Raw genomic sequence first — 11,966 nt, forward strand, 5'->3', positions numbered from 1 at the left:
TACTCTACACAGACAACTAACAGCACACCAACAAATCAGGTGTTAGAATTCCAAAAACCAAACTATCTTACACTACTGTCTCTTCACATGTTGAGGTGTAGCGCTTTGCTAACTCTTTCTTACTTAATGATAATTAGAGATGCATCATCTGGAATCACCTCAGCTGTACATCATTAGAAGAAGAAAACAACAATCAGTAAGACAACCAATCAGAGAGATAGAACATAGAACAGTCCCACCTTTTCAATCAGTCATTTTTTATATGTAACTTTACTGTTATTACAAGAATTCACCTTTTACTCTTTTTAAGTTCATCAAAGCTAATAAAGTGTCACCAGGAGAGTCACTGAGTGTGTTTGTCATTCAGGTCTCTGGATTCAGCTGCTCAGAGAGCTCTGTGCTGTTGTCAGGAGCTGCAGGTCAGAAACAAACATCCTGTATTGAACTTTTATAAACAATAAATACAGGAAACAGTGTTGAAAAGGTTCATCTGCACAATAATGTGAAACATGTTTTAATCTAAAACATGAAGTGTGAGTCAGATCAGCTGAAATAGAACCAAAGTAAGTTTTACTTACAAGATGGAGGGCTGATGGCTGAAATCAGAACAAGACAAATAATTTCAGTCACAGCTGTAAATGCCAGATTATCTTTAGTCACTTTATTCCTCTCTTCTACTCACTCAGACTGAGTATCTGTTTATACTCAGTCTGTTTAGTGCTGACTGTATTTACTTTCTCTGATGCTTGTTTTAATTTAGCAACCTGAATAAAATAAATCAACTCAAAAACTGAAATCAAAGTAGTGAAATCTTTCCTTTTTCTCTCTCACCTTTCTTCTTTTTGTAAATAATGAATCCAGCAGCACCGATGAGAATGAGAGCAAGAACAACCACTGCAGCAGTGACGAGGACGCTCATGTTACTGGGCTTCACTGTTGAATACAATAAATTAAGACTGGTGCAGATGAAGCAGGTTAGAACAAATTAAAACAATTAGTTTATCATTACTGTTTTTGTTTATTTTCCAGGATTGATCTCACTCTTACCTTCGTTGGTTCTGATCCGATCTTTCTTCAGTTTGGTGATGATGTCCTCCTTCACACCAGAGAGCTGAAACACACAGTCGTACCTCGTCCAGTCTTCAGGTGTGACTGATGAAAGGTGCAGGTCAACACTCATCTGGAAGGTTCCATCGTGGTTGGGGAGGATCTCTCCGTGGTCCACCTCCTCATGAAGCTCCTCTCCATCTTTCCTCCAGACGAGTGAGGCTCTGTGAGGGTAGAAACCTGTAGCGAGGCAGCTGACTGGAGAGGCGGGAGTCTTCTGGAGGAGAGACACTGAGGGAAGCTCTGGAGAGTAAAGAGAGAGATATTAAAGAGGAGAGAGAGGAAAAGAAACAAGGTAAAAGAAAGATGAAGAAACTGTAAAATCACTTTCCGTAAACTAACTGTGACATCACAGTCTGAGCTTTGATGGTGAGTGATGTCACCCAAAGATGTCTGTGATTGGTCAGGACTAAAACAAATGTAACCACTACAAAAAAGCTGATGTCAGACAGGTTGGATTGATAAAATAATGACATTTCAGTCTGAGCAGCCTATATGAAGATCACTGTGTCTTAGAGTTCTCAACGGGCCTGAAAATTACAACCCGACCCGACCTGACCCGGCCCGCGGGTTTTCAAGCCCGAACCCGATGCAGCCCGACACACCAGCATGAATTGTCTGCCCAAACCCGACCCCCGCGCACCTGCATTGTTTTCTTCATACACTTGTTATGGTAACTTTACGCAGCGGCGTCAGGTCTGCGCCTGCCCCTCCCCATGAAGCAGGCAGCCAGACTTACTCTTCACCACACATGAACAGCGATGATTCACAACAAACAATAGGCTATATAATTTACAACCTGCAAGAAATGTGTTTTATGAAATGTGTTTTATAAAAAAGGAAGCCCGAGGCCCGACCCGACCCGGCTCATTTGTGTATTTTTTCGTCCCGAATCCGAAGTCTACTGTGTCTAATAAACTGCATCAGCTGATCCTACCTGTTCTCAGAAGAGAGCTCCCCCCATAGTTCACATACTTCTTCAGCAACTCTGGATAAATCTGAGTAAAAGCAAACTTATAGCGTTGTATTAAATCTTTATTAGCGTCCCATCTCGGTTTGGCGATTGCAGCCTCAGGTCTTAGAGCGATCCATGTAAATGTATTTGGATCCAATTCCAAGAGGTCTTCTCCATCAAAACCAAACTGAGAGAAACCTTTGATCTCTTCAGTCTCATCATCCCACTCACAGCCCTCCAACTCTTGTAAAACATGGACACCTGAGACAGAGACAGAGACTGTAATTAACACTGATTCACAGATGAAACATTCAGTGGAAAGATGATCTTAAAAACATTGTACATTGTGTGATGCGCTTCTCTTATTTTAGTCGTGTGCCTTCATGAATCATCAGATTATTATCAGTGCAATTCTTTATACAGGCTAAGCAATGAAACCGTTACACGTTAAGCGTTACAATGGTTGATATTCTTGGTTGCTAAATTAGTTTCTGTCTGACAAGCCCAGCAACAACAGTCCATGTGTCATCCGTTCATTTAATTATTCAATCTGATCTGGCAAAATTATAAATTAAAAAAAATGTGAGAATTTCCTTTATTGACTTTTTTTACACAGCAAAGGTAAAAAATCTGATGAATAAGGAAACAAAAACAAAAAAAGACAAATGCATGCTGTTCTTTATTTTTCTTTATTGGCTCTACGCAGAACTGTTGCTGTAATCTACACTCAGGTCGGTGTTGTGAACATTTATACTTGTGCGATGGCGATGAAGAGAGACTCTGTTAGTCAGCTTGAGTTTTGAGTCAAACTCAAGTGTTGACAGGGGAACAGAGTTACTGCTTTTGAAAAACTTTAATCGCAAAGCACAAAAATATTCTGTTTTGTTTTTTGTCTTTGGCAAGTGACCATGCCTGAAGACACTGTCATGGCTGGGGTGACACATGTCTGTGTCCTAAACCAGATTAGGATTTGTTTCACCCAATTTGCATTTCATCTCATCAGCTCACCACCATGTTGTCAGTTAGATTTTTTTTTTTTTTTTATCAAAAACTTAGCAACATGACGTCAGAGTGTTGAGGCCCTGGGTCACTTTACAACTAAGATGCAGAACAGTAAAAAGTTAAACAGGCTATAACATGTTACATACTGTACCTCCACTTTGGTTGTAGAGACTCATCAAACTGTGAGTCAAGGCTTTGAAGGAGTTTGGCAAACCCTGGAAACACTCTTGTATGTACCACTCCAACTGCTCAGGATCCTTTCTTGAGAATTCTTTTGCCCAGCCTTGTTTCACTTCCATATTTTTGTTGCTGTCACAGTAACCCGCCAGAAGTTCATCAACTTCCAGTGTTAACACAAACTCTGGGAGGTTTGGGATTCCAGTTGATGCAGTCATGGAAGTCTTCATGGTGTGTAGCACTACAGGACACACAAAAGAGCTTATAAATAACACTAATCATAATTAAAATGTCTTCAGTATAATTCAGTTAAAACATAGGCGGGTCTATTCTAAGCGAGTACGGCCATGTCCACATTTTGATTGACCACTGCTGACGCCATGGTAACCGAGGGCTGATCACACAGCTACTAACAAGCTTACAACATGGAGGATGATAAAAGCACAACACTCACCAGCAACATTCAGTGTAAAGACAATCTGCTGTAACAAACTGACTTTTTTTTTCCTTCTGAAAATACTCAGGATGGACTGACAGCCAAAACAAGCTTAGCTTCCTTTTTCTTTATTAACATGGTGACAGGTGACGAGCTGTGACCGACTGACGCAGCGTTCGAGTTATAGGTTTTGTTGGGGTCACTAAATAACTACCCTAACTGATGTTAGAGGTGGAGATAGACACGGGTCATTTCACACCAGTGATTAAATGTGTCCCAACATGCGTCTTGAGTGACTTCATGTGACTGGATCTCACTTCCCTGCTTTATATGCAAATATACATCACTAGAGCAAACATAATTACACAAATTTAGGATTTACTTGGCCCTCTCACATTCCTGGACTTATCGATTATGTAAGGCAGTGTAATAGCATGATTGTACTTCTTGTTCACATTGAAAACCCTTGCTGGTGCTCATGCATCAACAACTGTACTGTGCCAAAGCACACCTCTTCCAAACATGCCAGGGATAAGAAAGGATACCGTGCTTGAACACGGTACAGAGTGCTCACACAAGTCAAACTGGTACGGCTTGCATGGTGTGAGTGCGCCCTTCTAGTACTCGGCTGATATGTCTAGGAATCACTCCAATTCACAGTCCCTCTCCAAACATGGGGAATCAAAACTCTGGAAAACACATGTCTTTTAACACTCATGTAAAATATTCTCATAACCTTAAGAAATCAATTGCTTGTATTTAAAATGGTGGTTGGTGATGTCTTAGTGACCCCCACAGATGTGTGACTTTACTTTTTCACATATCTCCAGTCCTGAACATGTGATTGATTGCCCTAAAAAAGTGACGCTGACGTCACCACCATCTTTCAGAAAGTTGAGCGATGTTTATTATTAAAAGATGCAGCGCATTTGTCCTGCTGCTACAGACGCTCTTCTCTTTAGTTGTTCCAGTAGCTCTGTTAGATTCAATCAAAAAACACAAAGTAATAACATCACATACATTTGTTTCAACATAAATCAGAGACTGAACATCCATTCAAGACTGAATTTGCTTCCCCTGTTGTATTGGTGGAGAATAAAATGCTGTGTGGAAAGGGGTCTGTGTGAGCAACATGCAAAAGTTTTAAATGTAATGTGCAGAACAAACAGCCTCCATTCAGTCTGAACACACACTCATCATCACCACTCAGAAATATGATCAAGTCAGGATGATTCAGTTAAAACAGTCTGAAACAAACGTGAAACTAAACCTGGAGCAAAAGAGTCGAGTGGACTGTGAAGTTTAAAGGTTTAAAATGTGATCTTACCTGGTGATGAAACGTGACAGAAGAGAAGCAACAACAATAACGTTCTCATCTTGATTTGATGAAGACGAGTGAGTGAAGGACCGAGCTGGATCAGCTGTTTCCTGTTATTTTACCCGTGCAGAGAGAGGAGAGAGAGTTTCTGTAGTGTTTAGAGCTGGGCGGGTGAATAGCTTGTCACTCACCTGTGAAGATTCAGTACATCCTGCAGACCCAGTCATTGGTGGGCCCCAGAGGACCCTCCAGGAATTTGGTCCTGCCAGGAGAAATCAGCATTATTATGGCTGTAATCATGTCACTATCTTGCAAAATAAGTGTATGGAATATTACTTTATAGTGGGATGAAAGGAAGAAAGAATTTGCTCCCTTTTTTTAACAACAATATAATCAAAGTCCTCCATCTGCTGGTGATCTGAGAGAATTAAATGTTTCACCAGCAGTAACTTAACATGACTTCAGAAACAGCTGAAAAGCTGCATGATGTAACAAACAGTTTAGTTCATTTAAGTAATTCAAGTTGATTCTTTTAGCTAGTTTATTAATAAATACAGTAGAGCAGCTGGAAGTTCATGTTTTTTCCTCTCATTTTTATTTACTTGATCCCAACAGCACACACACTGATTCTTTTTCTAAATCTAGTTTTATTCAATTTTAATTGTGCTTAAAAATCTGTTAGCTGAAGAGCTGCAGGCGACAGGCTGAACGGTCCGTGTATCTGATCATTCAGTTATTCCATTTAATCTGTTCTGGTCTGTGTATCTTTTGGTCATTCAATTATCCTTTCAGAAAGATACACACACCTTTAAAGCCCCTGTACGGAGTTTTTAACTAGATATGCAGGAAGCATAGTTATCTCTGGTTTCTGCTGATGTGTCTCTGTTACCTACAACAGCAAATGAGCCCATCAGTTTGAAGATACTATTTATTTAATTTCTAAGTAGTCTAATTCTATACCTCTGAAAGGCCTTTGGTCGGGTCGGACCACTGACGAAACGATTTACGGCAGTCAGACCGGAACTGACGACACTCAGCATATCTGTTTTGTTGCTACGCTAGCCAGTGCTAACCGAGCTAAAACTTTTGTCATGGCTGATAATGAGACAAAGAAAAGAAAATGAATTTGAACTGAAGACCAACGAAAGGCCAAGAGGGAATCCAATCGAGCTAGGGCTAAACACGGATAAACATTAGCGATTCCTTCGAGAGATGGAGAGAGTAGCGGGTCTTGAAGGGATTCAAGTCAGATCCAGAATTTGCCCGATTCCTCCTAGACAGGTATGGAAATTTTATTTCATTTATGAAATGTATTGCGGGACTTAGTTTACAGCAATTCATGAATTTATGTTGTTACAACAAAGCTGGCTAACATTACCACTAGATTAGCTCTTGATACTACACTCGTAAAAACGACAACAAATGTCTTAGATCACGCATCCATTTCAGCTGTGTGTATCAGCCCAGCCGACCTGCAACGATGCATCGGTAATATCCTCTGTCATTATAAATGATTCAGTTTCTTACTTAGAACAAAACATCCATCACAATCACTGTGACTTTGCTGTAACGCTAGCTCTGTAGCACCGTGGGTAATAGATATAGCTGGGAAATTGCAGTGCAACAGCAGCATTACACACAGTGACAATAGTGCAGTCTTTGCATGTTTAGCCTATGTCACAGACATCACGGTAATACAGTTAGCTTACAACGTAACGTATTATGTTGGCAATGCTACTGCAGTTTTTTCCAATGCTGGGTTATTGCATTGACAATAAAATATTACTAAGGTATGTTGACAACTAAACAGTTCTACTACCGAGTTATCTAAACTGTTGGTTGTAGGCTTACTGTTACGAACTTAGATGTACTGTATGTCTGTGTAAATTCTCATTTGTCAAAGGTCAAGGGATGATTCAATTACTTAGAGAGAACTAGATACAAGTTTTAACATCGTTTCACCGGCGGCATATTATATTACATATTGTAGCGACCTGGTAAATGTGTTCTGTTATATGCGTTAAATGTTTTATGAAAAGCTCTAAATGTTCATGTTGTTGGTGAGGAGCAGGAAGTGACGTCAGGAGATTGGCGTGGTTATGTTTTGGTTCCGGTTGAAGGAGGGGGAGAGACAGGAGTTGTGTTGTATGGCATGGTTACGGCCAACTGTAATCAATAAGAGTTGTGACAATAAAAGCACGTTATAAGACCAAAAGCTCACGAGTCTATTGTCCGCACAGCGGTCCCGGACGGGACCTACATTGGTGTCAGAAGAAAAAGTAAACGGACTGTTCGTCGTCCTATGCTAGCAGCTAGCTCTGGAGGCTAGTAGGCTGCGGAGTCGGTGTCGCGGTGACGGCTGTGAGTTGGACATGATGCAAGGAGCCGGAGCACGGCCGAAGGTTAAGAAGGAGGAGGAGGACAGTGCTAATGCTTTGACGTCGGACGTGGCGACGGAGTTTCGCCGCGCATCGGAGCACAAGGCCCGCTTAAAGAAGGCAGCTAAGGAGCTAGCTGCCGCCGCGGGAATGAGCCCTTCTGGTCCGCAGCGGAGCATGGTCACGCTGTCCGACGCGGTGACGTCAGGTCGGTGTGACGACGCGGGGCACGCACAGACTGTAAACAAATATGGCGGCGTCCATCACAGTCAGGTTCCGGTCAAGACTCCAAAATACTCCGGTAAGACGGATTGGGAGGCGTTTCATGCCCAGTTTGAACTGTTGTCGCAGGCTGCGGGCTGGTCTGAAGGTGATAAAGCTCTACAGTTAGCATTGTGCCTGACAGAGGAGGCGTCAACATGCTTGCTGCTACTGAGCCCAGTTGAGAGGAGTGATTACGGGGCCTTGGTCGGGGCCCTACAAAGACGTTACGGACACTGTGAGCAACCTGGCCTCCTGCGCTCTGAACTGTGTGGCAGGCGCAGACAACCGGGGGAGCCGCTGCGTGTGCTGGCGAATGACATTGAGACCCTCTCGAGGAGGGCGTACGCCCACATGCCCCCTGCAGTGCAGGGTGAATTGGCAAGGGACCAGTTTGTGCAGGCTATAACCCCTAGAGAGCTGCGTGTCCAGACTCAACTAGCGCACCCCCGTACCCTGCAAGAGGCGCTGGAGCTGGCCTTGGAAAGAGAGATTGTGGGTGCTGGAACTTCAGAGAGTGGTCTGAAGGGCCCTGTGGTGAGAAATGCTGTGGAGAGCGGGCCAGACGGTGGGAGGCCAGCATGGGTGGACGAAATGACTGAACTGATCCGGGCTGTAGCACTGCAAACATCTCGCAGTGACACACAACCCCGCCGACGCCCCCTGGTCTGTTGGGGATGTGGCCAGCCTGGCCATATCCTTAGCAGGTGTCCCAAGCAAGGGAGAGGTCAGGGAAACGACGCGGGGTCCGTGTAACTGGGGCGATACGGACCCCTGGAGCTGTGTCCCATGCTGCGTCGCCACTCGCAGGAGGAGCCCAACAGCACAGACGGGGGAGCTGGGCTCTGCTCCCCCCTGAAGCAGATGATGCGGCAGAGTTAATGATGGTGGTGGGCTGGACTCATGTCAGGGATTTCTGCCATGTGCCCATCACCCTCGCTGGAGCCACATATACTGCTCTCGTGGACACGGGTTCCACAGCAACACTGATGAGGCCTGATGTTGTTCCGGGGGGAAAGCAATTGGAAAAGACGACAGTGCAGCTGCGGACAGTGACTGGCGAACTCGCTCCTATGCTGGGGAAGGGGAGAGTGACTCTAAATGTAGGAGGTTTGTCAGTGACCTTTCCTGTGTGGGCGGCGGAGGTGCAGGATCCCTGTATACTGGGATTGGACTTTCTGAGGGTTGTACGCGGTGTACTGGACCTAGGGGAGAACACGCTAAGCTTCCCTGGAGGCCCCACAGTTAAAATGACATTCCCTGCACAAACACCAAGACCCCACCGGCTGGCTGCAAAAGCCACTGAGGCTCGAGAATGCACCTCAACCAGATTGGCCCCATACAGAGGGGCCCTGCTTTCCCCCCAGGACTCTGAGCCCCTGACAGGTCATGGCTCAAACACCACGCCCAACCATGCACACAGGCCAAGGAAAGGTGGCCGCCTACTACCTGTGGACAGAAACCCCATTCCCCCCACACACAGTTCCCCAGATTCACTGACTGACTCCCCCACCCTCACACCACATTTCCCCCTTTCACCACACACAGCCCCTGCTGCAGAACAGGGTGGTCCTGAACCGCGACCTCAAAGACAGAGACAAGCCCCGGGTCGCTTCAGAGACTTTGTTTGACCCCTCGGGGCGAGGGTCTTTGTAAGGGGGGGGCAGTGTAGCGACCTGGTAAATGTGTTCTGTTATATGCGTTAAATGTTTTATGAAAAGCTCTAAATGTTCATGTTGTTGGTGAGGAGCAGGAAGTGACGTCAGGAGATTGGCGTGGTTATGTTTTGGTTCCGGTTGAAGGAGGGGGAGATACAGGAGTTGTGTTGTATGGCGTGGTTACGGCCAACAGTAATCAATAAGAGTTGTGACAATAAAAGCACGTTATAAGACCAAAAGCTCACGAGTCCATTGTCCGCACAGCGGTCCCGGACGGGACGCTATAATATGAATACAAATAGATACATTACCTCATCCATATGCACGCTGTAGATAGCTGCTGAAAAAAACAAAAAGTTTTCAAAGCAAGTCCTGTCTTCTTTCCGACGTTTCCAAAACAAATCTACACAAGCCGGCCAGACAAACGTCTTCACGACAGTGGGTGCTAGTGCTCATGGGAAATGCAGTCTTCATTCCAGCAAAACACCACCACTTTTGTCCACCGGGGCGCCAAAATCAACACTAAATGAAAAGTCTGTACAGGGGCTTTAAATGAATTTTAGACCAATAAAACTTGTCTAACCCTGCACCTGTGCTACTACATTTCCTTTGTGCTGCTGAAATCTTGAGCTTGCTAGCACCAGTGCTACCACCTAATAAAGTGATCATACAGCCCTGTGTAATACCATTGAGAAGAAAATGGCATGTTGGTGCACTTAAATAAACAACATGGTTCATTTCTATGGAGTTTGCAATAAAGCACTTAACCCCTCAAAGTCTTAACCGACTTGCTACAGAAGTTACAGCTACACATTTTTCTAGCATTAGCAACGTTAGCTGTAGCTAGTGACTTCTCGGAGCCCTTAAGTGACTCTTCTATTCTGCAAAAAGCAGATAGTGACACGTCCAGCAACTTTTAAGATATAGCTACCTGAACTCCTCTGCTTGAAAGTCAACTAATAAGAGCTAATGTGGCTCTGCGGCTAGCTAACATTAATCGGACAGTCTGAATGAGCTGTGAATGTGCTTACCTGAAGAAGAGACTCTGCTCCTGTGGGCGCGAAGAAATGGCGGTGAACTGAAATTCAAAGTTTCTAGCTTCCATTAACTCCGGTCATCTCTCTCTCTCTCTCTCTCTGTCTCTCTATCTATCTGTCTTTGTCTCTCTCTCTGTCTGTCTGTCTCTTTCCTCAATTTAATAAAGCTTTATTGACACGGAACAACAACAAACACAACAACGTTTTCATTGTCATGTTTTACATATAATAAAAAATGTACATGTACAAGAATAAAATAAAAAAAGAAATTGTGTTTTCACTGTACAAAAGAAAGATATAAAAAAATATACTATTATTTTATGGAAGCCTATTTCCGCCACTTGACAAAAATTATGAGATACTTTGACTTAGCTATCTCATAATTTTGACTTAGTATCTCATAATTTTTTTTCATCAAGTGGCGGAAATGGGCTTCCATATTATTTAAAAAGGATGTGTTAACAATGTTGCAATAAAACTCTATATGATTGTTGTAGGCCTATGTTTTCCTGTGGGACAATAAAGTTAATCTTATGTTAATTCACTGTGTTTTGACAATAATACAACATGTATAGTTTTCTATTGCATTAAGTGCTTCGCGTCGAGCCAAACAATGCCCCTGAACTGTGATATAATAAGCACATACCACGGCCTGTCCTGATGTATTGCTTAAATATACCATACATTTTAACATTCTACTTTCTATACAAATGATGGTATGATTTAATGGTTGTGTACCGTAAATTTAAACGTAAACACCAGCAAAATCTGTAATTCAGACAGAATGTACCGTCAATTTTAGGGTAATTACACGCTTGTGACATCACGGTATTTTACCCTGAATTTTGCAAACATTTATAACATTCACGGTAAAATTCAGTATTTTTTTAACTAAAATTTTAAGTTATTTACTGTTTCTTGATTTATGGTAATTCATTGTATTTACTACAGTGATATACTATTTTGGATTTTACGGTATTTTACTGTTGCTATTTGACAGTTTTTTACCGTAATTTCTACCGTAAGATCACAACAGACATTCAAATATTTCATAGAGTGTCATCAGACTGAGAGAGAGAATTTGATTCACAGGGAAAAGAGACTTCTTGAAAAAGTCCAACAGCTTGAACGACTGATTCAGGAGAACAAGGATAAACTCAGACTGGAGTTGATGGCTCAATCCAACATGGGTTTACAGCCCAAGAGCATGTTTATGGAGAGAATTTTGTTCCTTTATTATTCAATCAAATAGAATAGATTTGAAACCAAAAAAGAGATTTGAGAGCAAAAAAAGATTAAGTGGCAATTAAATATATATTTTTTTTTAGATCGAAACAGAACAGGTTGCAATTGAAAAAAAAAATATGAGAGAACATATTTCTTCAACTTCAATCAAAACTAATGTTTGTAAGTAAAAACATACGAATATTTTGCTTGCAAATCAGTCCTCTTTGCTTATGAGTCACAAAGTTTTGCTTGCAAATCAGTCCTCTTGGCAAGTTTTGCTTGCTAATTCAACTGCACTTGATGGGCGGGGCCTATGCCGGTGGATGAGAGAAGAGTTTCTATTGGTTAACTTGACCTGGCTCCAGCACCAGCTACATCTTCCGCATTCCCTTGTGCTGTGCTGCTTGGAG

At 42.8% G+C, this 11,966-nt stretch overlaps 1 protein-coding gene across 1 annotated transcript; it reads right to left on the reverse strand.

The window, feature by feature from the left end:
* Window positions 1-318: 318 nt before the first annotated feature.
* On the reverse strand, window positions 319-4,201 carry LOC115579204 (major histocompatibility complex class I-related gene protein-like). The gene is made up of 6 exons (XM_030412762.1): window positions 4,189-4,201; window positions 3,216-3,482; window positions 2,045-2,323; window positions 1,023-1,350; window positions 826-935; window positions 319-422 (listed from the first exon to the last, which is right to left on the reverse strand). Exons 1-6 carry the CDS (start codon window positions 4,199-4,201, stop codon window positions 364-366), a joined length of 1,056 nt encoding a protein of 351 aa, XP_030268622.1. The 3' UTR covers window positions 319-363.
* Between the last annotated feature and the right edge of the window lie 7,765 nt (window positions 4,202-11,966).

This window comes from Sparus aurata, chromosome 3 (genome assembly GCF_900880675.1).
Source record: "Sparus aurata chromosome 3, fSpaAur1.1, whole genome shotgun sequence".
Lineage (NCBI taxonomy): Eukaryota > Metazoa > Chordata > Actinopteri > Spariformes > Sparidae > Sparus > Sparus aurata.

Bases quoted from the DNA above. Each gene is read 5' to 3' on its own strand.
- LOC115579204 (XM_030412762.1), bottom strand. The intron at 1,351-2,044 runs GTAGGATCAGCT...TTTACTCTCCAG, and splicing joins GAGCTCTCTTCTGAGAACAG to AGCTTCCCTCAGTGTCTCTC. The intron at 936-1,022 runs ATAAACAAAAAC...ATTGTATTCAAC, and splicing joins AGTGAGATCAATCCTGGAAA to AGTGAAGCCCAGTAACATGA.